The sequence below is a fragment of the Halichoerus grypus genome, chromosome 7, assembly GCF_964656455.1.
Source record: "Halichoerus grypus chromosome 7, mHalGry1.hap1.1, whole genome shotgun sequence".
Lineage (NCBI taxonomy): Eukaryota > Metazoa > Chordata > Mammalia > Carnivora > Phocidae > Halichoerus > Halichoerus grypus.
This window is the reverse complement of record NC_135718.1, coordinates 76460046-76487433: the sequence shown is the minus strand read 5'-3', so window position 1 is coordinate 76487433 and position 27388 is coordinate 76460046. Positions and strand designations below refer to the sequence as shown.

Sequence of the window (27388 nt, the reverse complement as noted above, 5' to 3'; positions counted from 1 at the left end):
CGGGCTGGAACTTACAACCCTGAGATGGAGTCACAAACTTCCCCAACTGAGCCAGCCAGGCGCCCCAGAGAAGCCTTTTTCTATTTGATTTTGAGATGCTTTCAGATCCTGAAGTCAGAGCATTGTTCCGATTGCAAGTCTTTTTGAAAAAAGTTTCTCCTTACCGAAGTCTGGATTTATTTTTATTTGACATTTGAAGGTCCTAGTTGCTTACCTTCTTCGCTGCTGAAATGTTATTATTTTATCTATTGTTTACTTTGAAACTGTATTTTTATTTTATTGCTAGCATTTCCTAGTATCTAATTCGTTTAGCTTTCTAGTATGTAAGGTACTCTTTCTACTTACATTCATAACGCACATTGATTTACATTTTTGCCTCCTTTGGTCGCTTGGCGTTCAAAAAGGCACACTGGTTGTGAGACTATTTCTTCGAGGTACTGAAAAAATTCAGGGCTGCCTACAGAAGCGACAACCCCATGCTACCATCTCTGAATTGGTAAAGGAACAACGTTTCCGAAATTCCCCAAAGTCCTGGGCGAGCAGGCTTATGGGATCTGAAGTCCGGAAGTTTGTGAGCCCGCCGCACGTGGTCATGGGAGCTGGTCTTCTGCGGCTCCTCCTGCGCATGCGCAGTACCTCGCAGGCTCTTCTAGATGTTCCGGCATACTGTGGGAGACGGTCCGGAATGTTCAGGATTCTGGAGGTCTGCATGCCGCTTTGGGAGTTGGTGCGGCCCGAGTGGGAGGAGGGACGAGACCAGAGGGTTGGGGAGATCCGAGAGGGTCCCTGCGTGGCTCCAGGAAGCGGGCGGGGGCGGCGATGCCTGGCAGTAGGGAAGAGGCTCGCGGACCCTGGCGGGACCCTCGGCTGTTCTACCCGAGAGACTGGGTACGAGGAGGCGTCGGCCGGGTGGAGGGACCACAGGACCGGAGAATCTCTTTTAGGGGGAGGGATCGGCTTGGGAGGCAGGGAGGCAGGGACTCGGCACCCGGGGGAGGATGCGGACTTCGCGTGGATCCCGCGGCGTGGTTTATGCGGCCGCGGGAGGAGCGCGCGTTGCGCATGCGCGATGGGTGCGCTCGGCCCTAGAGCGGCGGGAGTTGAGCGGGTGCTTTGATTTATGTAGGGCTGAACAGAGTATAAAAGTATCATCTGGGAACGATAACCTACGTGAGGCTTTACGTCTGTAAAACTGAAGATATTAATAACACCTGCCTCATGGGGTTGTTTAGAGGATTAAATTCTGTAGCTCAGTGCCTAGCAGTAAATATTAGCCGCTGTTGTTAATAGACTATTTCTTCTCACTGGTTACTTTATGCTCACAACCTCTCACTTAGGTCGGTATAGCTCTCTCTGCTGTAACGAATTAGAAAACTGAGATGGAGAGGAATGTTGTATACCCAACGTCACAACACTAGCAGATAAACTAGAAGGCAATTTTATTTTTTTATCTTATTTTTCAATTTTATTTTTTAAAGATTTTATTTATTTATTTGAGAGAGAGGGAGGGCACATGAACGGGGTGAGGGGCGGAGGGAGAGGGAGAATCAGACTCCCCGTTGAGAAGGGAGCCCAACCCAAGGACTCGATCCCAGGACCCCAAGATCATGATCTGAACTGAAGGCAGCCCTTAACCGACTGAGCCAGCTAGGCGCACCACCAGAAGACAATTTTATTTATTTTTTTAATTTTTATTTTTTACGATTTTAATTATTTATTGGACACAGAGATAGAGCCAGGGAACACAAGCGGAGGGAATGGCAGAGGGAGAGGGAGAAGCAGGCTCTGCACCAAGCAGGGAGCCTGATGCGGCTTTGGATTCCAGGCCCCTATGATCATGACCTGAGCTTCGCGAAGGCAGATGCTTAACCATCTGAACCACCCAGGCGCCCCAACAAGACAATTTTAGTTGTTTCTCCAAATGTCATGTTCTTTGCAGCTTGCTGTCTTGGGCACAGTACTTAGCGGAAATAATTCGGCATGTGAAGAAACTATTTGAACGATTGAATCTTAACCATGTAGTATTTTTTTTTCTGGGATTTCTAGATGTCTTCAGAGCCTTTGACAGAGACAGTATAATTGTATCTGAGTTAGGTTTGTAACAGTTCTCAGCAGCCTTGATTTGAGTTTATGGAAGGTCTGACCTGAGAATCTATGGAATATTGAACTGTGGGCCTGGGTGACAATTCCAGTAAAAATGAATTTGCCCCTCAGGTGCATTTTTCATCTACATTAGAAAAGCGAAGTAAGGAGGAGTCTAAATACATAATGTTAGGTGGAGAGAACCATCCCACTATTTGAGGTTTTTTTTTCTTTCTTTTTTTTTAAAGTAGGCTCAGTGCGGGGCTTGAGCTCATGACCCTGAGATCAAGACCTGAGTTGAGATTGAGTTGGTCGCTTAACCGACCGAACCCCCCAGACACCTCTTGAGTGAATTTTGAGCAGAGGCAGTGTATTTCCCAGAGAGGAGCAGATCCTAGGTTTTCACAGCCTGTTCAGAACGAATGAGATTTGAAAATGTTGCCACATTCAGAAGCTCCCAGGCTGCCTAATGGAGGGAAGCCGGGACCAGGGCAGCCGGGTGGGAAGGAGTGAAGGACGGGTAGGTGACATGGAAAATAGAACTTCACTGGAGGCATTCCAGGGATTGTGGGAAAGGGCCTTAAAAGTAGATGTGAGGCGGTTTTGTCTCAACAATCCCAGTTCAACTCCCACTCTTTATTTTTCACTCTTCCCAGATTCTGAGCTCTTTGAATCTGGCATTTAAAGATGTGCTGATGAGTTCTTTATAGGACAGCAATACAAGAAGAGTTGTTTATTTTTCTTCTTGAAAGTTGAGAAATTGGTGCTGAGAGTGTAAGTGAATTTCTCTGGCTTTGTGTTGGGGTAGAACCCAGAGGAGGTGTTGAGTCTCCCCACCCCAGTCCATGCTGACCACATCATCACTGGTAAAACACATTCCTTAAAAGACAGCCATCTGAGAATCTGCATGTGCTTTAAAAAAACAATTAAAAAGGGGCGCCTGGGTGGCTCTGTCATTAAGCATCTGCCTTCGGCTCAGGTCATGATCCCAGGGTCCTGGGATCAAGCCCTGCATCGGGCTCCCGGCTCGGCGGGAAGCCTGCTTCTCCCTCTCCCACTCCCCCTGCGTGTGTTTCCTCTCACTGTCTCTCTCTCTCTCTCTTTCTCTGTCAAATAAATAAATAAATAATCTTTAAAATAAAATTTAAAAAAACAGTTAAAAAGTACCCTTACCTGAAAGTGCCTCCATCCTTTTTTTTGTAGCTTTGGTTGTGTTCTCTAACTTGAGAAGTAAACAAGGAAATATACATGTAACAACTTTTGTTGTACAACCTCTGCTGAAGGTTTAGTGTTCCTTCCTTTAACGTATTGTAATTTGCTTAACCAATTTTCTCATTTTTAAAATTACTTCGAAACAGAACAGAGGGGTACAGACATTGTTTAAAAATGTCCTAGACAACAGTTCCATACACCCAGTGAAAAATTGCACACCCAAGCTCTGCATGGCCAAATCACAGTCATACGTGGTCATTTGGGTGCTTTATCATGTGTCGTTTCCTGCCCCTTCTGCAAGGTGAAAAGGATATTCTCCCACCGAGAGGCATTTCACCCAGGTGATGTTTGCAGCTTTTTAAGAAGGCAAGTCCAGGAACTGCAAGACAGTCTGTACCTCTAATGACTTCATTCCTCTTTTTCTATCCCAGCTCTGCCTTCAGAGATTTCTACATTTTTCCAAGAGAGACCAGCAAAATATGAAGAAGTCCTGTGTGAGTTGTTGAAGTCATTTTCTGCTTTGTTTTACAATGGATCTTATGAGGATAATGATTCATATTTGAAATAGAAAAGTAGAAATAGATAAAATGAACCTGAGGGGAACAGCATGACACAGTGGTTCTCAAACTTTAGTGTGCATCAGATCAAAACTGGGAAGTGTTTTAAACCATAGAATGGGGCCTGAGATTTTTTTTTTTTTTTTTTTTTTGAGAATTTTCATTTTGAACAAGGTTGCAGGTGATACTGAGGTCTATAGACTGGTAGCATTGGATTAGCCAATCAGTAGGGCAAATTTGGCAAGGAGATAGACACACACACACACACACACACACACACACACACACGGATCATATGAAGTTAGATGGTTATCAGACTTAACTTGCAAATATTTCTGACCTTTTATTTTATTTTTATTTTTTTTTAAAGATTTTATTTGACAGAGAAAGACACAGCGAGAGAGGGAACACAAGCAGGGGGAGTGGGAGAGGGAGAAGCAGGCTTCCCGCGGAGCAGGGAGCCCGATGCAGGGTTCGATCCCAGGACCCTGGGATCATGACCTGAGCCAAAGGCAGACACCTAACAACTGAGCCACCCAGGCGCCCCTATTTCTGACCTTTTAGCCATGACTCCCCTCATGCCCCTGGGGAAAAAAAAACACATACATGAAGCATCCCAATTTCTTTTGGAACCTAAAGACTCTCTGGCATCAAGAGCTGAATAAAAAACTTTTGTTTCTGTTTATATAAATGATGAACAACCTTCTGGTGACAAACCATGAACTAAATGCCTATAATTATCCTTCAGTGGAAGCAAAAGACAGAGTACCAAGCAGAACCCAGTTAATGAGGCTTTTTAGGAGACTGTATTACTGAAGCCCATGTAGACAGCTTTCCCATGGTCTTGGTTTGTTTTTGTTTTCCCTTGATAAAACCTAAAACTTCTATAGAATAAATTGACTGCATGTCCTTAAAATAACTCCAAAATTCCCAGACCCTGACAACCACTAATCTACTTTCTGTCAGTATGGGCTTGCCTCTTCTGGATCTTTTATATGCATATAATCATACAGTATGTATTTTTTTGTGTGTGTCTTCCTTCACTTAGTATAATGTTTTTAAACTTCATCCATATTGGAACATGTTACAGACTTTGTTCTTTTTCTTTTCCAGCTTTATTAAGGTATATTTGACAAAACTGTAAGATATGTAGTGAACATCGTGATGATTTTGGTATTTGTATACATTGTGAGAGGACTCCTCCCATCTAATCTAACACATCCATCACCTCACATATTTCTTTATTTCTTTGTTTTGTTTTGTTTTGTTTTTGGTGAGGACATTTAAGTTCTCTCAGCAAATTTTATTTGTACAATACAGTGATATCAACTATAGTCACCATGTTATACATTAGATTCTCAGACCTTCATTTTACAGTTGAATGTTTGTACCTTTTTACCAAGACTTCATTCCTTTTTTATTGCTGAAGAATATTCCGCAGTATAGATGGACCACATTGTTTTTCCACTTACTGCTTAATGGACATTTGGCTTGTTTCTGCTTTACCACTATTGTGAATAGTGCTGCTCTGAACATTCACGTGCAAGTTTTGCTGGAATACATGTCTTTGGTTCTTCCGGGTATTTACTGAGAAGTGAAAATGCTGGATCATACCTTAGTTGTAGTTTTAACTTACTGAGGAACAGCCAAACTGTTTTTCACAGTGCCTGCACAATTTTATATTTCCACCAACAATGTATGAGAGTTCGTTTCTCCTCATTATTGACAATGCTTGTTATCTTTTTATTATAGCCATCCTAGTGGGTGTGAAGTAGTATCTCATTGTGGTTTTGATTTGCTTTTCCCTAATGACTAATGAGTACCTTTTCATGTGCTTGTTGGATATTTGTATATCTGCTTTGCAGACATGTCCATTCAAATCCTTGGCCCATTTTTAAATTGGATTTATTGTAAGAGTATTTTGGGTACTAGATTTTTATCAGATATATGATTTTCAAATATTTCTTCCCATTCTGTGAGTTGTCTCTTTTAATTCTCTTGAAAGTATATCCTTTGATTCACAAAAGGTTTTAATTTGGTAAAGTCTGTTTATCTTTTCCTTTGTTGTGTTTGCTTTTGATGTCATATCTAAGAATCCACTGTCAGTCTAAGATTGTGAAGATTCACTCCTGTTTTTTCCTAAGAGTGTTAGAGTTTCTAGCTCTTACATTTAGGTCTTTGATCTATTTTGAGTTAATTTTTGTATATGATATGAGGAAGGGGTCCATTTTCATTCATTTGCATGTGGATATCCAGTTCCAATACCATTTGTTGAAGAGACCATTTTTTTCTCCCATTGAATCATCTTGGCACCCTTGTTGAACATCATTTGACCATAGATGTATGGGTTTATTTCTGGACTCTCAACTCTGTTCATTTGCTCTGTATGTGTATTATCATGCCAGTTCCTCCCGTTTTGATACTGTAGCTTTGTAGCAAGTTTGAAGTCAGGACATGTGAGTTCTCCAGTTTGTTCTCCTGAACAAATTCTTCTTGACAAATTTGTCAAGATTGTTTTGGCTATTTTTTTTTATTTTAAAGATTTTATTTATTTATTTGACAGAGAGAGACACAGCGAGAGAGGGAACACAAGCAGGGGGAGTGGGAGAGGGAGAAGCAGGCTCCCTGCTGAGCAGGGAGCCCGATGTGGGGCTCGATCCCAGGACCCTGGGATCATGACCTGAGCCGAAGGCAGACGCTTAACGACTGAGCCACTCTGTAGTGCTACATGGAGATATTCCTCACTTTTTTTTCCAGTTGCTTAGCACTCCATGGTGTGAGTATACCATAACACATTCAACTAAACTAGTTCCTTAGTAATCAATACTTGGGTTGTTTTTAGTTTTTTTTGCAAATATAAATAGTGTTATAGCCTTGTTCCTACACCTCCTCTTTCTTTGGCCAGTGTGTCCTTGTAGTTGGTTCCCAGAAGTGGGATTTCTGGGTTAAATGGTAAAATCATGTAATTTAGCTAACTATTGCCATATTTCACTTCATGTTAGTTAATCACTTTGCATTCTGCACGGGATATGAGGATGCTTTTATGCCTATAACAAATTAAGTATGTGTGCTGTTAAACTTTTGGATTTCTTCCAGTCCAATAGGAGTGAAATGGTTCAGTATAATTTTTTTTTTAATTGTTTATTCTCTTTTATTCCACATTTTACCCTCTGCTGGTTTGGAAGTCGTAAACCAGATTTTATTACGTTGGTGGTTACTCTTTGCATTAGTTTGCTGCAAAGGTTCAGTATAATTTTTTTTTTTTTTTAAAGATTTTATTTATTTGACAGAGAGAGATATAGCGAGAGAGGGAACACAAGCAGGGGGAGTGGGAGAGGGAGAAGCAGGCTTCCCCGCGGAGCAGGGAGCCCGATGCGGGGCTCGATCCCAGGACCCCGGGATCATGACCTGAGCCGAAGGCAGACGCTTAACGACTGAGCCACCCAGGTGCCCCCAGTATAATTTTTATTTACATTTTTCTTTTTAAAGGGTAAGCTTGATTTTATAAGTTTAATGCCATTTGCATTTCTCTTCCTGTGAGTTTTTGTTTCACAGTTCTTGCCCATATTTAGAGGATTATTGGTTTTTTCCTTTTTAGGAACTCTTTATATAGGGGTACTAACCCTTTCTTTGTCATGTAAGTTGCAAATACTTACTTCTGGGTTGTCATTTTTCTTGTCACTTTTCTTTGGGTTTTATTTTATTTAATTCTGCAGAGGATTTGTTTGGTTGTTTTATAATTTTATGTCGTCAGATCTTATCAGTACTTTATTGCATCTGGATTTTTAAAAGTCTGATGCTCTACTGACTGAGCTATGTGGGCTCTGCATCTAGATTTTTAGATATGGTTAGGAAAGTTTTATTCTTTCTTAAGTTATGGCGGAACTCACCCATGTTTTCTTCTAGTACTTACATAGCCCCCCCCCCTTTTTTTTTTTTTTACATTTAAGCTTAACTGATCCATTTGCAGTTGTCCTGATGTATAGATGAGAATGGATCCTGTTTTATCTTTCTTAACCTATTAAATTATCCTACCACTCTCTTAGTGAAAGATTCTTTTTCCTACTTTATGATACTGTCATTTACTAAGTTTCAGATGCATTTTAGTCTATTTCCATTGATAGGTCTTTCTATTTATGTGTCTGTACCAATTTATTTTATTTATAGGAGCTTTATGTTTATGTCTGGTACTGTCTGGTAGATTAGCTGTCCTCGTTGCTCTTTTTTTCAGGTTTTTCTTGGCTTACCTTGCTTTTCTTCCAGTTCAAATATATAATCAACTTGCCTTATTCCAGGTTAGAAGCTTGATGGTGTTTTTTTTGAGACTGCATTAAATTGCTCTATTAATTCATGAATCAAAATCTTGATGCTAACATTTCCTATGTGAGAAAATGGGCTAGCTTTCAGTTTCTTTAAATGTAGTTTTTAAAAGGAATGCTTTCATAGTTTTCTTTATGTAGGTTTTGTTCATTTTTTGTTACAACTTCATGCCTTAATATTTTTACTTCAACTTTTATATTTTACAAAGTTAAAAAATACAAGCATTTTCCTCACATATTTTCTTTATTTGTGATATACCCCTATTTGTACCCAAAGTGTCCTTTAAACTATGTTGGGTTTAGGATCCAATCAAAGATCATGCCCTTGTATTCTTTCATATTATGGATTTTTCTTTTTTAAGTACTGGTCACATGTCTTGTTAAATAGTTTCCTTGTACTTAACTGTGCTTTAGAATCATCTGAAACTCTTTGAATATTCCTGTACTGAGACTACACTCCATACCAGTTAGGTCAGAAACTCTGGGGGTAACACCTGGCAGTGTGCAGCCACGTTGAGAAGCATGATTGTAGAATGCCCCCACGTCTGTGTTGACTGATCTGTTTTTCCTCATGATTAGATTCAGAATATATATTTTTATTAGGCTCATTTATTGGATGCTTATTTATTTATTTATTTATTTGAGAGAGAGTACGATCGGGGTGAGAGGGAGAGGTAGGAGCAGATTCCCTGCTGAGCAGAGCGCCTGATGTGGGGCTCGAAACCCAGGACCCTGGGATCATGACCCGAGCAGAAGGCAGACGCTTAACCGACTGAGCCACCCAGGCACCCCTATTGTATGCTTTTTATATGGTCTGACTGTACCATTATTGATAATACCACCAGATATCTCCACTTGAAGAGTAGATTTTCTTTTCCCTTTTTGTAAACTAATAATCTGTCGGGTGAAACTTGGAGACAATGTGAATGTTCTTATTCCCAGTGACCTTTCATCCAGTGGTTGACTGTTTAGGTTGAGCACCTTTTACCATGTTTATTGGCCATGGGTCTTTTCTCTTGTGAAGTCATTGTTAGGTCCTTTTCCCATTTTTCCATTAGATTGTGTTGCTCATATTGATTTTAGAAGTATTTTATATATTCTGGATATAATCTCTTTATCATTTCAATATGTTGCTAAAATTTCCTGCTGATTTACTTTATTTATTTTATTTTATTTTTAAGATTTTATTTACTTACTTGACAGAGAGAGAGAGAGCACAAGCAGAGGGAGTAGCAGACCGAGGGAGAGGGAGAAGCAGGCTCCCCAAGGAGCAGGGAGCCCGATGCGGGGCTTGATCCCAGGACCCTGGGATCATGACCTGAGCCGAAGGCAGTCACTTAACCAACTGAGCCACCCAGGCGCCCCTGATTTGCTTTTTTTTAATTAATGGTTTCCTTTTGATAAGTAGAAGTTCTTAATTTTAATGTCATGCAATTTGTTTCATTCTTTTCCTTTATGGTTAGTGCTTTTGGTGTCTTGCTTAAAATTTTTTTGCTTGTCTACAGATTGTGAAGATAGTTTTTTGTGTTACCTTCTGGAAGTTTTACTGATCACATTTTAACCTATAATCCATCTGGACTTGATTTTCGCATATTATGTGAGATTGAGATCAAAATTGTTTTTTGTTTTAATGTCCTTTTCTAACTGCCCTACTGTAACACTTTTTTTTTTTTTTTTATAAACCAGGTGTCCATGCATGTCCAGTTTCTAGACTACAAATTTAGTTCCATTGATCTTTCAGTTTATTCTTTTACTGATAGCACTCTGGCAAATTACTCTAACTTCAGAATAAATCTTTATATACACTAGTACATCAGTTTTTTACTTCATAATAAGTTACCTCAAATTTTACAGGTAAGAACCACACAAATTTATTATCTCACAGTTTTTGTGGATCAGGTGTCTAGGAATAGGTTAGCTAGGTTCTCTTAGGCATTAAAGCTGCAGTCAAGGTGTTGCCTGGGACTCCTTATCTAAGGCTTGGTTGGGTTCCCATCTGTACATATGTGGCAGAAATTATTTCTGCACAGCTGTAGAACTCACAGTAGCTTGCTTCTTCTTTGAGGTCAGTAGAAGAGTCTCTGATATTCTACATTCTTTAAAAGACTCACATGGTTAGGTCAGGCCCACCCAAGTCAGTCTCCCTTGTAGACCGAAGTCAGCTGATTAAGGGATCTTAATTATACTTGCAAAATCTATTTTGCCATAAAATGTAACATAATCACAGGGACATAAGTCTCTTCCACTTAAAAGGAGTTTATATTAAGGTGTTGGATCCATTGGAGTTAATCTGAGATTTTGCCTACCATAATTAGTGTGAGTTTATTCATTCTGTTCTCCAAGATGGCTTTGGTTATTCTTGGCCATTTAAGTTTCTATGTAAGTTTGAGAATCAACTTACCATTTTCCACAAAAATACCTGCTAAGATTTTAATTCTGATTGTCTTGAATTTATAGGCCAATTTGTGGAGAAATGAGATTTTTTGTAATACTGAATTGTCCAAACCATGAATATAGTGTATTCCTGTATTTATTTAGGTATTCTTTGTTTTTTTCTCAATAATACTTTATACATTTCTGGATAGTAGTCTATTCTTTTTCCTATTAACCAATTTTTACTATATGGCATGAGTATTGATTTTTGTTTTGATAACCTGGGAATGATATGTCTCTGTGTCTGCTTGCAATATTTTCCACAGTGGTCATCTCATAAGTGGGTGGTATAAAACCTACGAACTGTACAAGACAGTCTGTTCAGTTATGGGAAGAAAATATTCAGGTGTCTCCCTAGGTTTATTTTAATCCATAAAAAGAAGAATGAAGAAATCTAACGTACAGTGAAATGGATATAGATAGTAATATTGTACTATAATTATGTAATGTGATAAATATAGCTACATTGGCAATCATTTTATAAGCATATCAGAGTTACACAATGTTACATGCCAAATTTATTCAGTTGAAAAAAATAAAAGTGACTTAGGAAAAATAATAACAAAGCAATTTAATATATAGATTGACATTATAAGTTTACTATTTATGAAAAAAGGTTTCCTAGATGGAACAGTAACCAACCATTTTGGACACCCTATTCTACAGGAGTTATGTCCAGAATTACTCAATAACATATTCCCTGAAGACTACTATAGCTCTTTATGTGAACATAGTCCCAACAGTACTTTCTTCTGTGTTCACTTACTCCTTTAACTACATTTTTTTTTAAAAAGATTTTATGTATTTATTTGACACAGAGAGAGAGCACACACAGACAGAGGGAGTGGGAGAGGGAGAAGCAGACTCCCCGCTGAGCAGGCACCCTGATGCGGGGCTCGATCCCAGGACCCTGAGATCATGACCTGAGCCAAAGGCAGACACTTAACCGCCTGAGCCACCTGGGCACCCCTTAACTACATATTTTATTTTATTTATTTTTTTATTTTTTTAAAAGATTTTATTTATTTAACAGAGAGAGAGACACAGTGAGAGAGGGAACACAAGCAGGTGGAGTGGGAGAGAGAGAAGCAGGCTTCCCACCGAGCAGGGAGCCCAATGCGGGGCTCGATCCCAGGACCCTGGGATCATGACCTGAGCCGAAGGCAGACGCTTAACGACTGAGCCACCCAGGCGCCCCTTAACTACATATTTTAGATGTGTACGTGGTTATGCTGTTGCCCCAGGTTCATGAATGATACTCTGTTATCAGTGAAACCCACCCTAATAGCAAGAATAGAACTTTTCTCCCCTCTGTAACCTCACTCTACTTTGCACATGTTTTTACTGTAGTAGGATGATATGCTACATGGTAGTTGGATGCTTAATGTTTCTGTCTGTCAGATTATATGCTCCTTGAGAACAGTGACATGGTTTTATTGGTTTTCAGATTCTCAAGGTAGGAGAGTTCTTTATGGCATGTAGGCACATGGTGGGACATCAGTAACTTATCACAGTGGTGAGGAATGTCTCATGCTTTCTCCTCCAACCAAGTGCAAAAGTAGGTGTGCCAGAACATATTTTCTACTTGTGGATAGTAAACTCCATCACAATTCTCCGACAGCTTTTCCATGTCTTCCAATTGTGATTACTTACATTTGAACACAAATGTGCTGTTTCAGGGATCCTTATCATTTGAGGATGTGACTGTGGGCTTTACCCAGGAGGAGTGGCAGCACCTGGACCCTGCTCAGAGGATCCTGTACAGGGATGTGATGCTGGAGAACTACAGCCACCTTGTCTCAGTGGGTAGGGATTGTTTTCCATGTAGACTCCTAGTATGCACTTCCTTTCTTGGTTTGACACCTGTAGAAGCTTTGTAGAGTTTAATGATATTTAGGCTTGAGATTCAAGTATTAAGCAGAAGGATTATTGGAACACCATAAAGAATGTTTTCTTCTTCAACGAAACATTGTAATTGGCCCCTGAAGACTCATTTTCTGTCTTCTTCAAGGGCCCTGAAGCCTATGAGCCTAGCCCATTTCCCATGTCATTTCCCAATTTCAGGGTGTTGCATCCCTAAACCAGAAGTGATCTTGAAGTTGGAGCAAGGAGAGCAGCCATGGATAGTAGAGGAAGAGTCCCCAAGCCAGAGCTACCCAGGTGAGTTAGTACGTATTAAGCAGATGGATACCAGGTGACATGGTATAAATTGTTTTTATTCTCACGTGTTTGTTTATATGTTCATTTTCACATTAAATACTGAGTACCTCCTGTGCCTCACTCAGGTTTTAGGTGCTGAAACACATCAGCAAACTAAATTTGTTCCTGACCTCATGGAGCTTAGATTCTGATAGGGAAAGATAAGAAATAAACAACAGCACATACATACACATACTGTACACATAACATGTCAATAAAATAGCAAGGAAGTTATAGATTGAAAATAATGAAATGTAATACTTGAGAAAAGGAACTTCAGGAAGGCATTTTGATGATATCAACTTGAATGAAATGAGGGTGAACATCATGGGCAGTCTTGATGGCAGAGGTGACACTAAATGTCAGTCCACCAAGGCAGGAATGTACTTTGTGTTTTTGAGGACACACAAGTATCAGTGTGGATTGGGGGAGAGGAGTGAGCAGAGCGTGGTAAGAGTTGGCATTGTAGAGGTAATGGAGCTCAGATTATGTAGGGCCATTTGGGGTGTGATAAAGACTTTGATTTTACTCTGAGTGAAGTGAGAAGCCATTTGTATGATTTTACCTAATATAAGTGACATATGCTTATTTATCTTTTAAATTTTCTCTCTGGCTGCTGGGCAAAGAAAGTACTATTGGGGCAGAGGAATGAAAGTGAGACCATCAGGACGGTATTTCAGTCTATGAAAAGGTGATGATTGCTTACCCTTGGTTGGAAGTGGTGAAGAAGATTAAAAGTGATTGGCTTCTGTATCTGTTTTGAAGATGGGACCTCTAAGATCTGCTGTGAGTTGGTTAAGGAATGTGAGAGAAAGAAAGCAGTCAAGAACAACTCCAGGGATTTCATCCAGAGCAGTCAGATGAATGGGTACCAGTTCCTGAGATGTGGGATACTGGAAAGAAACAGTTTTAGAGGGGTCATTAGGAATTTAGATTGCACATACCAAATTTCAGGTGATTATAAAATACACAGGTTTACATGGGAATAAGTATTTGGCTGTATGAGCAGAGGTAATTTAGGGAAGACCCCAGGTTGGAGATATTTATTTGGAAATTATCAACTTATGTTAGTATTTAACGTTTTTAAATTTAGTATTTGAAGCTAAGGGATCAGGTAACCACCTCTCCTTAAAGTTAAGAGTGAACAGATTTGAGAGGTCTGAAGGCTATCCCCTGGGATACTAATGTTCAGAAGTCATGAAAATGAAAAGACTCAGCAAAGAGAGAAGAAGCAGTTTGGGGATAAGGTGGAAACAGAGAATGTGGTGTCCTGTAGCCAAGTTAAGACAGTTTGCAAAGACAAAATGAACTTCTTGAAGAAGAATATATAAAGTCAGCATTTTCTTTCTCTGCCCACAAATCATCCAGAAGCATTAAGGAAAGTGAGCAAGACAAGCTTCATTATATGACACTAGTGGATATCTGAAATCCCAAATCAACACAAATGTAAACGCAGCAAAGTGGATGAAAGGATCAAGGAGTGTATATATTAGCAGGTGGGTAGAAAACAAAAGCATTTCTGATGCTCACAGGGACCGGCAGTGCACTTTTCATGAGCAGAGTACATCCTCTGAGGCGTGAAACCTAAAACTTTGATGAACAACAGTGCCGTGAACTAGATGGCTGAGCTCCCTTCGTGACAGTTTCGTTCTGCAAAGCAGACGTAGTAAAGCGTAGAAGCACAAACCGTATTTTTCAGTTTCTGAACTATTTTCTCTATTTCTGTGACGGTGCAAGAGAGACTGTACATGAGGGAAAACCACTTAACAGACCCCTAAATGTGCAGAAATAATCTTATATGCTATCTTAGTGGGTACTCCTAGGACAGAGAATTTGAAGCAAAAACGTACTTGATAACAATTGGTCAGGATGTGCAGACCTTCTACAAAAATGAGGGAAGCGGGGGTGGGGAGTTAAGGCTGATTAGAAGGAGGGGATGGCTCCAGGGGGTGATTACCTCGTTAACTATAGCTCTGTCATTAGCACATCTGATTGCTCAGAGTAGCAGGATCTTTTCTGAGTCTTAATGTGAACCACTGTGTGCCAGAGCAGCATGTCAGAAAGGTGGAAGGGAAAGGATAGTATCTTTTGTCTTATTCCTCTCTCTCATGAGATGAAACTATTCTGTAGAGTTTTAACTACCTTTCTTTCCTGGATTGCATCAGTTTGTCTAGGCAGATGCTGGGGAAGTCGGGGCCTCCATGGGCCCAGTTCAGCCTCTTGGGCTTGTAGTTTCTGTGAAGTCAGCTCAACACTCGGTTTTCCTCAATTTGGAGCTGCAGCAACACCAGCCCCAGTGACCTGACTCAGTCATTACCAAGAGAGCAAGCCATTGTCGAGGCTACTCTGGCGAGGAAGGAAGGCACATCCTGGTTGATCTATAAACTGAGACAAGTAAATGTGCAAAACACTTGTTCATAATGAATTATCTCACTAGCCTAAGACATGACTCTATTCCCTCTCCCAAGTAAACCTTTTGCAGTGTGCTGTTCCTTAAAAAGCTCACATCCTTTGAGCCCGAGTAATGGAAAAGGAACCAGCACAAAATGCATATAAAACTATTGAAAGAAAAAGGGGTAGAAAAGATCGGGAAGAAAGCTAGTTGGTGATAGAATTGTTATCTGATCAAAGTAGTCATAAAGTAGATAAATTATGTGACCAAATATTAAATCATGAATTTCCAAAGGGTGAACTAATTGAATTAATTATCTCTGTGATACAAGAATTTAAGAAAGATATTAATAAGGGAATAGTAGCAAACACATGGTGGGTGTCAAATTCAGAAAAGAGAACAGAAAATATAATCACAGTAAAGAAAGCAAATTGCGGAAATCCCAAGAAAGAATAGGTACTGTCAAATTTCTGTTCAGAAAGGTAAGTAAGAAGAAAATGAAATAAATTTTGAAGATTACATTAAAAAGAGAGTTCACAAACATACCATACAGAGAATTCATTCCCCAAAATAGAAAGGAAAAGAAATAGAATATTTAAAATATTTCAAGAACACTTTTTGTGAGGGAAGAGATATATGATTGAATCTATATAAAAGAGCCAGTCCTTGTCAACATTAGGATATATTCTAATAAAGGCACTAGATTTCAAAAAACAGTCATTTTGACAACCGGCCAATAAAAGAGAAAGTCCAAATAGCCTCAGACTTCTCCATAAGTAAAATCTGTAGCTAAGAGTCAGAAGAGCAGTTTCTACAAAATCCTCAAGGTGTCACATTGAGAATATTATGCCCAGTTAAGAAGATATTCTTTAACAAAGATAGCAGATCTTTTCTGAATAGACAAGAACTCTAGGATCTTTGTTCCTAGAAGCCTCTAGAGAATGAATATCAGGTAACCAAGGAATGACATAAAAAAGGATGGTAAAAAGGCTGGTAGTGGGCTCTGAATTTAACTGAAGAACTAATTTTGTTTTTTAATTTTTTTTAAAGATTTATCTGAGAAAGAGAGAGTGAGCATGGTGGGGAGAGGGAGAGAGAAACAAGCAGACCCCGCACTGAGCGTGGAGCCCGACGAAGGGCTTGATCTTACAACCCTGGGATCACGACCAGAGCCGAAACCAAAAGTCAGATAGTCAACCGACTGTGCCACCCTGGCGCCCCCAAAGAACTAATTTTAAAGCAAATGTGGGAGCCACGTGACAGAAGAGAGTATACCAGTTGCAAATCTGGGCAACACAGAAAGGCTATATATCTATATAGATAAAAGGAAGCCAAAAACAAATGGAGAAGAAAGAAGGAATACAAATAGAGTGAATTCTGTTATAACATGATGTGTGTATTCCTAAAAAAGAAAAAAATCACTGCTCCATATAAAATAGTGTACTGAAAATCACAGGGCTAATGGGAAAATATCCCCAAAAGCTTTGTCAGTGAAACAATGAGAGGTAGTGTTGAAGTCTGCAGCTATAATTTTGTGGTTATTTCTCCTTTCGGTTCTATTGGTTTTTGCTTTATCAATTTAAAGAACTATTAAGTGTATAAATATTAGGATCTTTATGTTCTCTTGACGAATTGACTCCTTTATGATGATGTCTCTATTTCTAGTAGAACTTTTTTGTTCTGAAGCCTACTTTGATATTAGTACAGCTAGTCCACAAATCCTAGCTAAACCATTTATTGGCTTAGACAAGTCACTTAACCTCTATGAGCCTGTTTCTTCATTGTAAATTTAGATAATAAGACCTTTGTCACAATATTTGTGAGCATCAGATGAGGCAAGATATAAATACACAGTGCCTTGCTAAAAATAGGCATTCGGGATGTTTATACTTTTAACCAACATTTAACTGATGCCCTCCTAAAACCTTGGGTACGTCAATGAATAAGAAAGTCAAGCACTCTGCTTTTGTGGAGCTTAGATTGAGGAGGGAGATGTAGAGGTAAGGACCACAGAGGAAGAAAGGATGCAAATAAATTAATCTTATAATTTCAGGTCATGCTGAATGCTATGAAGGGTTTTAAAGAAAAGAAAATGAGATGATGTGATGGGGGATAAGTGGACTGTTTCAGCCAAGTGGCCAAGGGAGCCTCTTCAAGATTATATTTGAAAAGAACCTAAATTATATGAAAAATCTTGACAGCAAAGACCTGTGAGAAGAGCATTCCTGAGAGAGGCAGGAATGCCCTGGGCAGGAACACACTAGACTCATTCAATCAATAGCAAGATGGCTAGTGTGTTTCTAGCATGGCAAGCACAGTGAGCGACGGCATGAAATAAAGTTGGAGACATCAGCATAAGCTTGATCTTGAAGTTCTAGGCGCTGCAAAATTTGAATTTCGTTTAAAAAAAAATGGGGGTCCATTGCAGTTTTTAGTAGTGAGAGAGACAATAATATAGCAAAAAAAAAAAATTTTTTTTTTTTTAATCTTTGCTTGTGATTCCTGGCACACAGTTCCTAAAACCCTTGGATTCTCTGGTGTGAAAGGAGTGTCTTTTGTATACTGAGGTAACTGGTGGCTGGGGCTGCTAGATCACTTAAGTCCTGGGGGTGGCCACCAGGAGTGGCCAGTGATTTAATCAATCAAGTCTAGGTAGTGAAACCTCCATAAGAGCCTCTAAACAATAGAGTTAGGGGAGCTTTGAGTGGTGTGCCCGAGAGAGGGCATGGGAGTTCCACACGCCACACACATCCCCAAACTTCGCCTATATATATCTTCTATTAGGCTGTTCCAGAGTTGAATCCTTTATAATAAACTAGTAATATATAAGTAAATTGTTTTTCTGGGTTTTCTGAGCTGTTCTAGTGAATTATCAAATCTGAGGTCGGATGGCTAGTCATGGGAACCTACAGTTTATAGTCAGAAGTCCTGGAGGCAAAAAAAGAAAAAGCATAAATAGTCCCTTCAGCTTTTTTGTAATGTCTACATGCTACATCTTTTGCCATCTTTTTACTTTTAATCTATTTATATTTAGAGTGGATTTCCTATAGATAACATATGGTTGCATCTTTTTTAACTAATGTGGAAACCTCTTATTTTTTAATGGGAATACTGTAACCACTTAAGTGGTTGCCCTATGGAATACGATATCTTCAGTTTATCAGTCTGATTTCAAACGATGTCATACTATTTTATATGAGGCTGTGCAATGTTATAACAATACACTTAATGTTCCTCCCTCCCTTTCTATGTGGTATTTTACTTCAAACCCCACAAGGCAGCAGCTCTTTCTGCCTACAGGTCTTCATTTGTGCAGGATGTTTTCTCTAGTTACAGAAATCTGGATTGACGCTCTTTTCTGTCCATACTTGATTCACTTCACTGTCTTCTGGGTTACATACTTACTTCTTCCTCTGATTTTTAAATCTTTGTTCTTCTGTATTTATATTCTGTTTTCTCTTACTGCCTTCAAGATTTTCTTTTCATCTTTGGTTTTCAGCTGTTCAATTCTGATGTTTCCAGGTTTACCTTTGATTTATTTTTGGGGGGTTTCCTGGGTATTTTTCTTGTTGTTTTCTCAGTTTCCTAAATGTGTGGTTTGATGTATTTCATCCTTTATTTTTTCTTGGGACTCCAGTTACTTATGTGTGGCTGTATTTGATACTGTTCCCTAGTTCTTGGGTCTGTCATGTCAGGAGAATTTCCTCAGTGTCTGTGCTCCATTTTCAGCTTTGGGCTGCCCATCCAAGCCTGTGTCACAGAGGGTTTATCTCTTTACTCATATTTCTCTTCCAGCAGTCGACTGAGCTCATGCTGTTCAATGAGAAATAAAGCCAGCCACCAGCTAACAGTGATAGATAAAGATTTTATTCAGTAGCTGTTGGAATAGGAGGTGAGAAGTTTCGGTAAAGCTGAACTCAACTCCAAATACTGCTAAGACAGCTGGGGACTTACAGAGTCGGGGGAATCACTGGATAGAAGATTACTAAGAGAAATATCAACTGTAGGGGGATTCTTTTTTTTTTTTTTTTTTAAGATTTTATTTATTTGAGAGAGAGAGAATGAGAGAGAGAGAGAAAGAGAGCATGAGAGGGGGGAGGGTCAGAGGGGAAGCAGACTCCCTGCCGAGCAGGGAGCCCGATGTGGGATTCGATCCCGGGACTCCAGGATCATGACCTGAGCCGGAGGCAGTCGCCCAACCAACTGAGCCACCCAGGCGCCCCTGTAGGGGGATTCTTGCTGAATGCAGACCAGGCACTAATACATCAGGGGCAGGGTATAAGGAACTTGATCAGATATCAAGGGTGAGGGGATTGTCACTAGACCGACTTAAAAGATTCTTGCTAACACTGAGCTCAGCCCCGATAGACCTGGAAGACCTAGTCAAGGCCTAGTTGAGAATAGGGCTCAGAGGACACTAACCAGGGTTTTGTCAACAGGAGAGTTCGTGTCAGAGCAGATCATAAAATTTGGGTTGGTAATGAAATAAATTATAGAAGCTGTACCTTTAATTATGTAATTTCATTGTAAAATTCTAATGGAAATACTACAGGAAAAGAGAAAATGAAACCCAAAAGAATGCTTGAGATTAGAGAAGGAGTGGTAAGTGGTAAGAGATGACAAAACATAGAGGTAAATCTGAACAATAGGTATATGAAGTGACATGATATTAATGTGTATAGCTAAAAAAACATGTACACAAAGCAATAACTGCATGTAAATGAGGTGAGAGGTGATCAAATTGAGTTTGATGCTTCCGTTCTTCAGGAAAAGAGGTTTAAGATACTGATTACTCCAGATTTTAGGTTAAATATTCATGGTATGATGTGATGGATAGCCACTTAAAGCTGAGAAACAGGTGTGTATAACTTCTAAAGTTGTAAAGAAGAAAAAATGGAAAAGATACGAAATTATTTCAAAAAGAAGGAAGAAAAGTACAATAGAATCAATAGTAAAATTGTGACAAATATAAAGTACCAAGTGAAATGTGAGAGACGACTTGAATTTTTTTCAGTAATCATAAATGGAAACAGACTACATTTACCTGTTAAAGTACAAATTGTCAAATTGGATCTTCAAAATATTATAATACCTTGCTATAGCTAAGATAATAGGTTTTCATTTATTCTGCTAACTACATATTATATTTTTAGCATCTTTTACCCACTTGACATTCAGTGTTATATACCTGCCCATATACAGAATATACAGGATATCCTGATCCCTTCAATGTGGCAAGAAGTAATATCACAATTAGCATTCACAAATCATAAATTTTCCCTGCTTCATTTGTTACCTTCTATGAGTCTTCTCTTGTAACTTAGTATCATTTTATTTTTCTGTCTTCCTTTCTTACTAGTGTTAGGTCACTATTGTTATATTTTTGTAAACTTTAAAAAATTCTTTTTATATTCTCACTTTGCACTGATACCACCCAAAGCACTTGGGCATTCTGTTTTACTCTTTGTTCTAATTCCTAAATGCAATTACACTTTGCCCACAAAGCATCTTATTTATCATGTTAATATCTTGAGTTGTATTTTCCCCAATACGTAATATAGCAAATTTATGTTTTTCTCATTTAATGACCCTTAATATTTTTTTACCTTTTTTTAAAAATTTATTTATTAAGAGCAAACACACATGAGTGGGGTGGTGCAGCAGAAGAGGGAGAGAGAGAATCTCAAGCAGACTCTGTGCTGAGCATGGAGCCCTAGCAGGGCTCAGTCTCACAACCCTGAGATCACAACCTGAGCTGAATCCCAAGAGTCAAACACTTAACCAACTCAGCCACCCAGGTGTTCCAGTGACCCTTAAATATGACTACATCTCATCTCTGTGGCACAGAACTGGTGCTAAACTCCCATTTAATCCTTATTCCTAGGATTACCCACAGATAATGCTTTCCTGCCATATAAGTCCACATTTCATTCCTAACATACTTGGGGATTCTTGTGAATTAATACATGAAAAGTACATGGAACAGTGCTTGGCTCATGGTAATGGTTACTTTTCCTGTTAACTTTTCCTATTGTTAATAGCATTGTCATTGTTTTTAAGCACATTTTTAAATTTAAGCTCAGCTTTCCACAGCTTTTGTAAAATGTTCCTTCCTTGCTTTGATTTACATTATCTAGTATGGAATCTGATTCCTGATAGTGTATGGATGTTGAATGGAGAAGCTATTACTGGATTATAATTTCTTCAAAGAGAGCATATCTTATTTTGTCATATAACATATAATGGATATTGGATCATTACTTAATTCATTAACTGTGCCTCTTGATGAGTGCGAGAACCTTTATATTCAGAAAATACTACAAGGAATTAATTTCTAAATGCACATGTTGGGTTATAAACCTGTAGATTCTTTTTTTTTTTTTTTTTAAAGATTTTATTTATTTATTTGACAGACAGCACAAGCAGGGGTAGCAGTGGGTAGAGGGAGAGGGAGAAGCAGGCCCCCTGCCCAGCAGGAAGCCCAATGTGGGGCTCGATCCCAGGACCCTGGGATCATGACCTGAGCTGAAGGCAGACGCTTAACGACTCAGCCACCCAGGTGCCCCAAACCTGTAGATTCTTGTTCAAAATTACAGATTTGTAGAAAACTTGAACTTTGTTTTGAAAAAGCACACCACTTGTTAAGGACCATTACTTTCATGTCCACTCAGATGTATTCAGAGGAAATCAGATATAAATACTTCTGACACCATAGGTTGTAGTTGGGAAAAGAAAAAAAAGACTACTGAGTATTTCAAATTTCAGCAGTTAACAGGGTATGTTTATGTTTAGAAGGGGTATTATCCAACATTCTGATAGAATGAGATGTATAGAATGTGATTAATTTTAAATTTCAATGTAAGTAGGACTCAAAATGGTAGAGATGTTTGTGAAGACTTATTATGAGACAGTGTCATTTTCCTAAAGAGTGAAGTTCTGAGCAAATCCAAAATGGGAATGTAAACCAGCTGAGTGAAAAGTCTTGGTTGAACTTGAATGATTTTTGGCAAGTTAATAGTCTGGCATTCCTAGAAAGAAGACATTTATTATGAACTAGTGAAGTGATCACTTGAGTATCTAATATGTATGTGGTTGGGGACAAATTCCCCCCCGCCCCCGAAATTATAACTGCAGTGTGTTTGCTCCTGATGGTGCTTGGAGACAATGGGCTTTGAATAGGTTTTTTTTTTTAAAGATTTTATTTACTTGACACAGAGATAGCGAGAGCAGGAACACAAGCAAGGGGAGTGGGAGAGGGAGAAGCAGGCTTCCCACCAAGCAGGGAGTCTGATGCGGGACTCGATCCCAGGACCTTGGGTTTATGACCTGAGCTGAAGGCAGCCGCTTAATGACTGAGTCACCCAGGCGCCCTGAATAGGCTTTTAAATAGGGTCATCATTGTTACGTTGTATGTACTGAGCAAGCAGGTAACGTGAAGTATAGCTGAGAATTCTTAGGGTAAATAAATATATCATTGAATGTTTTAGGTCAGGTCTTCCATGGTTATAAATCAACCCACGAAATGTAGAAATCTGGGTGTAAAAGAAAAAAATTATTAATATTATGTCAGAGCAAGTTTACAGTGGGGAAAAATTAGCATCTGGTGGTAGCATATCTGACAAAATAAGTTTGACTATACCACAACTAAAACAACTGTTGGGTTTGGTCATCTTTCAGTCTTGTTCTCATCTTTTTGATTTTACTTTTCCTGGTAGACATTTGTATTTTTTATAAGTAACATGAGTAGAGGGAAAATTAGAAACCATATTACAGGACTCTATTCACAAGCACAAAGAAATCAGTGCTTTCAGAAATTTAATTTGATATTAATAGTATACTAAATTAACATATAACAAAACAGAAGTAATTTTAAAAGGAGGAGAATGAAACTGTAAACATGTAAAGTTTAGAGAGAATTTAGGTGCACTAATGTAAGTATGAGGAAAATTATGTAAAGTCTGATCCTTCAAAATATCAAATTGTTCCTCTATTTCTTTAGGGCACTCTTACCTACTAAGTTTCATAGCCTCTCTAGTTTTCTGCATTTCCCCGTCCTAGATGAGCCATTTTTTTTCCAAGTCTGTTTTCTTCACCGTGCTTTTTATTTATTTCTAATGTATATATTAAGTCTTGAAATATGTCTTTGAAAATTGCCAAATGTAGATATGTGTGTTCTAAGTTTCTATCCCCCTTTTCCATCCTGTCAGGTTTTATTTTTTTTAATCCAAAAGGATGGGGCAATATGACTATTTGGATCACTCTTATTTCACAAAACCAAGCCAGTGATGTAAAAGGGCATTTGTTTTAAGTGTAATTTCATCATAATTATACGATTCATGGCTTATGGTTTGTTTGTTTTTCTCATTTCTAGAAGTCTGCAAAGTTGATAACCAACTAGAAAAGAATCAAGAAACCCAGGACAGACATTTCTGCCAGCCTCCATTTATCAACAACAAAACACTGACTATGCACAGAGGTAATGTATTAGGAAGCATTTTTAATTTCAGCACAGACACAGTTCCTTCCATAAAAATACCCTGTAGGTGTGACTCGTGTGGTATGAATTTGAAATGTATTTCAGAATTAATTATTAATAAGAAAAACTATTTAAGTAAGAAGCCTATTGATCTCAATACATATGGGAAATTGCTCCTTCATATTAACCATGAACAAACTCAAATGGGAGAGAAACCTTGTGAATTCATTCAAAATGGAAAATACCTCAGTCATAATGAAGATTTCATCCCATATCAGAGAATTAAAAATATAGAGCAATCCTTTATTCAAAGCGATAAGGAATATAAGGAATGTGGGAAAGCTTTCCATGAGAAGGCAGTTGTCATCCCATATAACCAAGCTCACGTAGGACAGAGTCCTTGTGAACATAATGAATCTGATAAAACTTTCTGTAATGATTCAGCCCTCATGGTCCGTAAGATGGCACAAAGAACAGAAAATCCTTATGAGTTTCATGAATATGCTAAAACTTTTGAGAAGTCATCTCTCTTGGAACACAGAGTTCATTTAGAGGTGAAAGGTCATGAGTATATTGAAAGAGTGGATAATTTCAATGGGAGATCAGACTTTCCTGACACAGGAGAGAGAATATTTGAATATAACAACTTGGGAGAACCTTTCTGGGAGAAGTCAGTTCTTAATGTAACTCAGAGAACATACATAGGAGACAAAGTCTGTGAATGTAATAAATGTGGAAAAGCATTCTGCAAAAAGTCAAAACTCACCAAACATCAGAAAATACATACAAGAGAGAAACTCTATGAATGTAAGGAATGTGGGAAATGCTTCTCTCGGAAATCTCTCCTCACTTTACATCAGCGAATCCACACAGGAGAAAAACCATACGAATGTAAGGAGTGTGGGAAATGCTTCTCTAGAAGTTCACACCTCATAATTCATCAGAGAACTCACACAGGAGAGAAACCCTATGAATGTAAGGAATGTAGAAAAAGCTTCTACCATAAGTCCTATCTCACAGTACACCAGAGAATTCACACAGGGGAGAAGCCCTATGAATGTAATCAGTGTGGAAAAACCTTCATAAGCAACTCAGTCCTCACAATACATCAGAAAACACACACAGGTGAGAAACCCTATGAGTGTAATCAATGTGGAAAATTCTTCTCTAGAAACTCCTACCTTACAGTACATCTGAGAACTCACACAGGGGAGAAGCCCTATGAATGTGAGATATGCGGAAAAACCTTTTGTCACAAGTCAGATGTCACTAAACATGAGAAAACTCACATAGGGGGAAAACCCTATGGATGTAATCAGTGTGGGAAAACCTTTAGTCGCAACTCAGGTCTAAAAGTACATCAGAGAACTCACACGAAGGAGAAACCATATGAATGTAGTGAGTGTGGGAAATCTTTCTCTGAGAAATCAGTCCTCACAGTACATCAGAGGATCCACACAGGGGAAAAACCTTTCAAGTGTAATGAATGTGGAAAAACCTTCTACAATAAATCAGACCTCACTAAACACCACAGAACTCACACAGGTGAGAAACCTTATGAATGTAAGGAATGTGGGAAATTCTTCTCTAGGAATTCATACCTTACAGTACACCAGCGAACTCATACAGGAGAGAAACCCTATGTGTGTAAAAAATGTGGGAAGACCTTTTGCCATAAGTCAGATTATACAATACATAAACGAACACACAGAGGGGAAAAATCATATCACTGTAATCAGTGTGGGAAAACCTTCACTTGCAGCTCAGTCCTCAGATCACATCAGAGAACTCACACAGGTGAGAAGCCCTATGAATGTAATGAGTGTGGGAAGTCGTTTTCTGAGAAATCCGTTCTCACCGTACATCAGAGAATACACACAGGGGAGAAACCTTACAAGTGTAACGAATGTGGGAAGTCTTTCTATCATAAGTCAGATCTCACTAAGCATCAGAGAACACACACAGGAGAGAAACCCTATAAATGTAATCGTTGTGGGAAAACCTTCAGTTGTAACTCAGGCCTCAAAGTACATCAGAGAACACACATAAGAGAGAAGCCCTATGAATGTATTGAGAGTGAGAAAACCTCCAAGAAAGCAGTTATCACAGTACATCCAAGGTTACACACAGGGGAAGAAAATTTGTAAATATAGCAGTGAGAGAAATCTTTCTCTTGTGATTCATACCTCAAAATACCACAGAAAATTCACAAAAGACATGACTCCTATGAATGTGAAGAATGGCAAATCTTTTACCATAAGTCATCTTCCAAAGTAAACGAGAATACTCATAGTGGAAAATACTCTGAATTTGGTGAATGTTTAAAAATCTGTTGTAAGTAAGACAACTAAAAGTGACTGTAGAAGAAACCCTATTAATGCATGTAGGAAATATGGGGAATTATTTTTATTATGAAGTAGAGCTTATTAAACAAAGAACTTACATAGGAGATAATCCTGTCAATCAAACAGATGAGTGAAAATGTTTTTCCAGAATTTGGCCATAAATAACAATCAGACCACACTTGGGAAAAAGTGTCAACATCTTGTATTTTTTTGAGACCTTCATACACAAGTTGTACTCGATGTATGTCAGGGAAATAATAGGGAAGATACCCGAAGAATGCAGCAAATGTGGTTGAGCCTTTATCAAGAAATGCCATTTTGTTTAGCAAGACAATTGATACTGGAGGAAGTCATAAAGATGTTTTGAATGTGCAGACTTTAACAAAATTCAGACTTTATTATATCTGAAGATTTTATTGAAGGAAGTATGTCTTTAGGAAATATGGACAGAAATTGTCCTTTAGATATATATTATTCTTAAAGTTATGTTTTTCTCTAATCTCAAATTTTTTAATAGAAATAAAGCTGAAAATAGACATTTTTAAAAACATTAACTGGAATGCGAAGCTTTTTGAAAAGAACAAATAAACTGAATAATCTTCTCAGACTCTGATTTCACTTTGGGAGAAACACATGTCACCGCATGGCCCTCCCTAGCATGAGCCATCATGGGTTTTTGATTAGTCTGTCCCCAAACTATGCTGTTACCTCTGCAAAGAATGCTTGATGGTCTGGTTCATCCTGGGGTCTACTCGAGGGGTTCTCCCCATGGACTAGACTCATACCAGAATGTACACTGCCACCAGCCAGGGACAGTCTGGAGGACGTATCTGCTTCCTCTTCTTAGGTTCAGGAACCAGAAGAAACATTGAGTGTGTTAATGAAAGTAGAGTACTGTAGGGCATATGACCTTCGTGTCCCAACTGAAATTTCCAGGAAGCTCATCATAGCTCAACTTTCTTGAATTCAGGCCTATTGACCCAGTGATAGCCCACCTTTCCAGGGGGTGTGTCCAGTTATGAGGAATATCATAACCATTGCTGTGTCTGCTGCAGGTTGGAAGTAATGTACAAGAATAGTTGAAGTATCTGCATACCATCCTCAAATCCGTTCCATATCCTATAACTTCTACCACCTTCAGCACTTTTCTAAATTTCGTTAATATTGATCTCACATCTCATTACTTTTACAGTAATATTTTACATGTATTTCTCTGTGTGTGTGTCTAACATTGTTTTGCTTGTATATCAGTGGGAACACATGTTTTGCAACTTGCTTTTGTCTTCAGGTGCATGGTTTTGATATTTATACATATTGACATATTTAGCTTTAGTTGATGCATTTTAATAAAGCATGATATATGACTATAACAA

At 38.7% G+C, this 27388-nt stretch overlaps 1 protein-coding gene across 1 annotated transcript; it reads left to right on the top strand.

Annotated features, from left to right (window-relative positions):
* Window positions 1-610: 610 nt before the first annotated feature.
* LOC118527519 (uncharacterized) lies at window positions 611-27388 on the top strand. Its single transcript, XM_036079377.2, is given in 6 exon segments — window positions 611-703; window positions 3726-3788; window positions 12283-12409; window positions 12668-12763; window positions 23566-24224; window positions 24297-27388. Coding segments are annotated over 6 exon segments (2739 nt in total). The 5' UTR covers window positions 611-625; the 3' UTR covers window positions 26013-27388.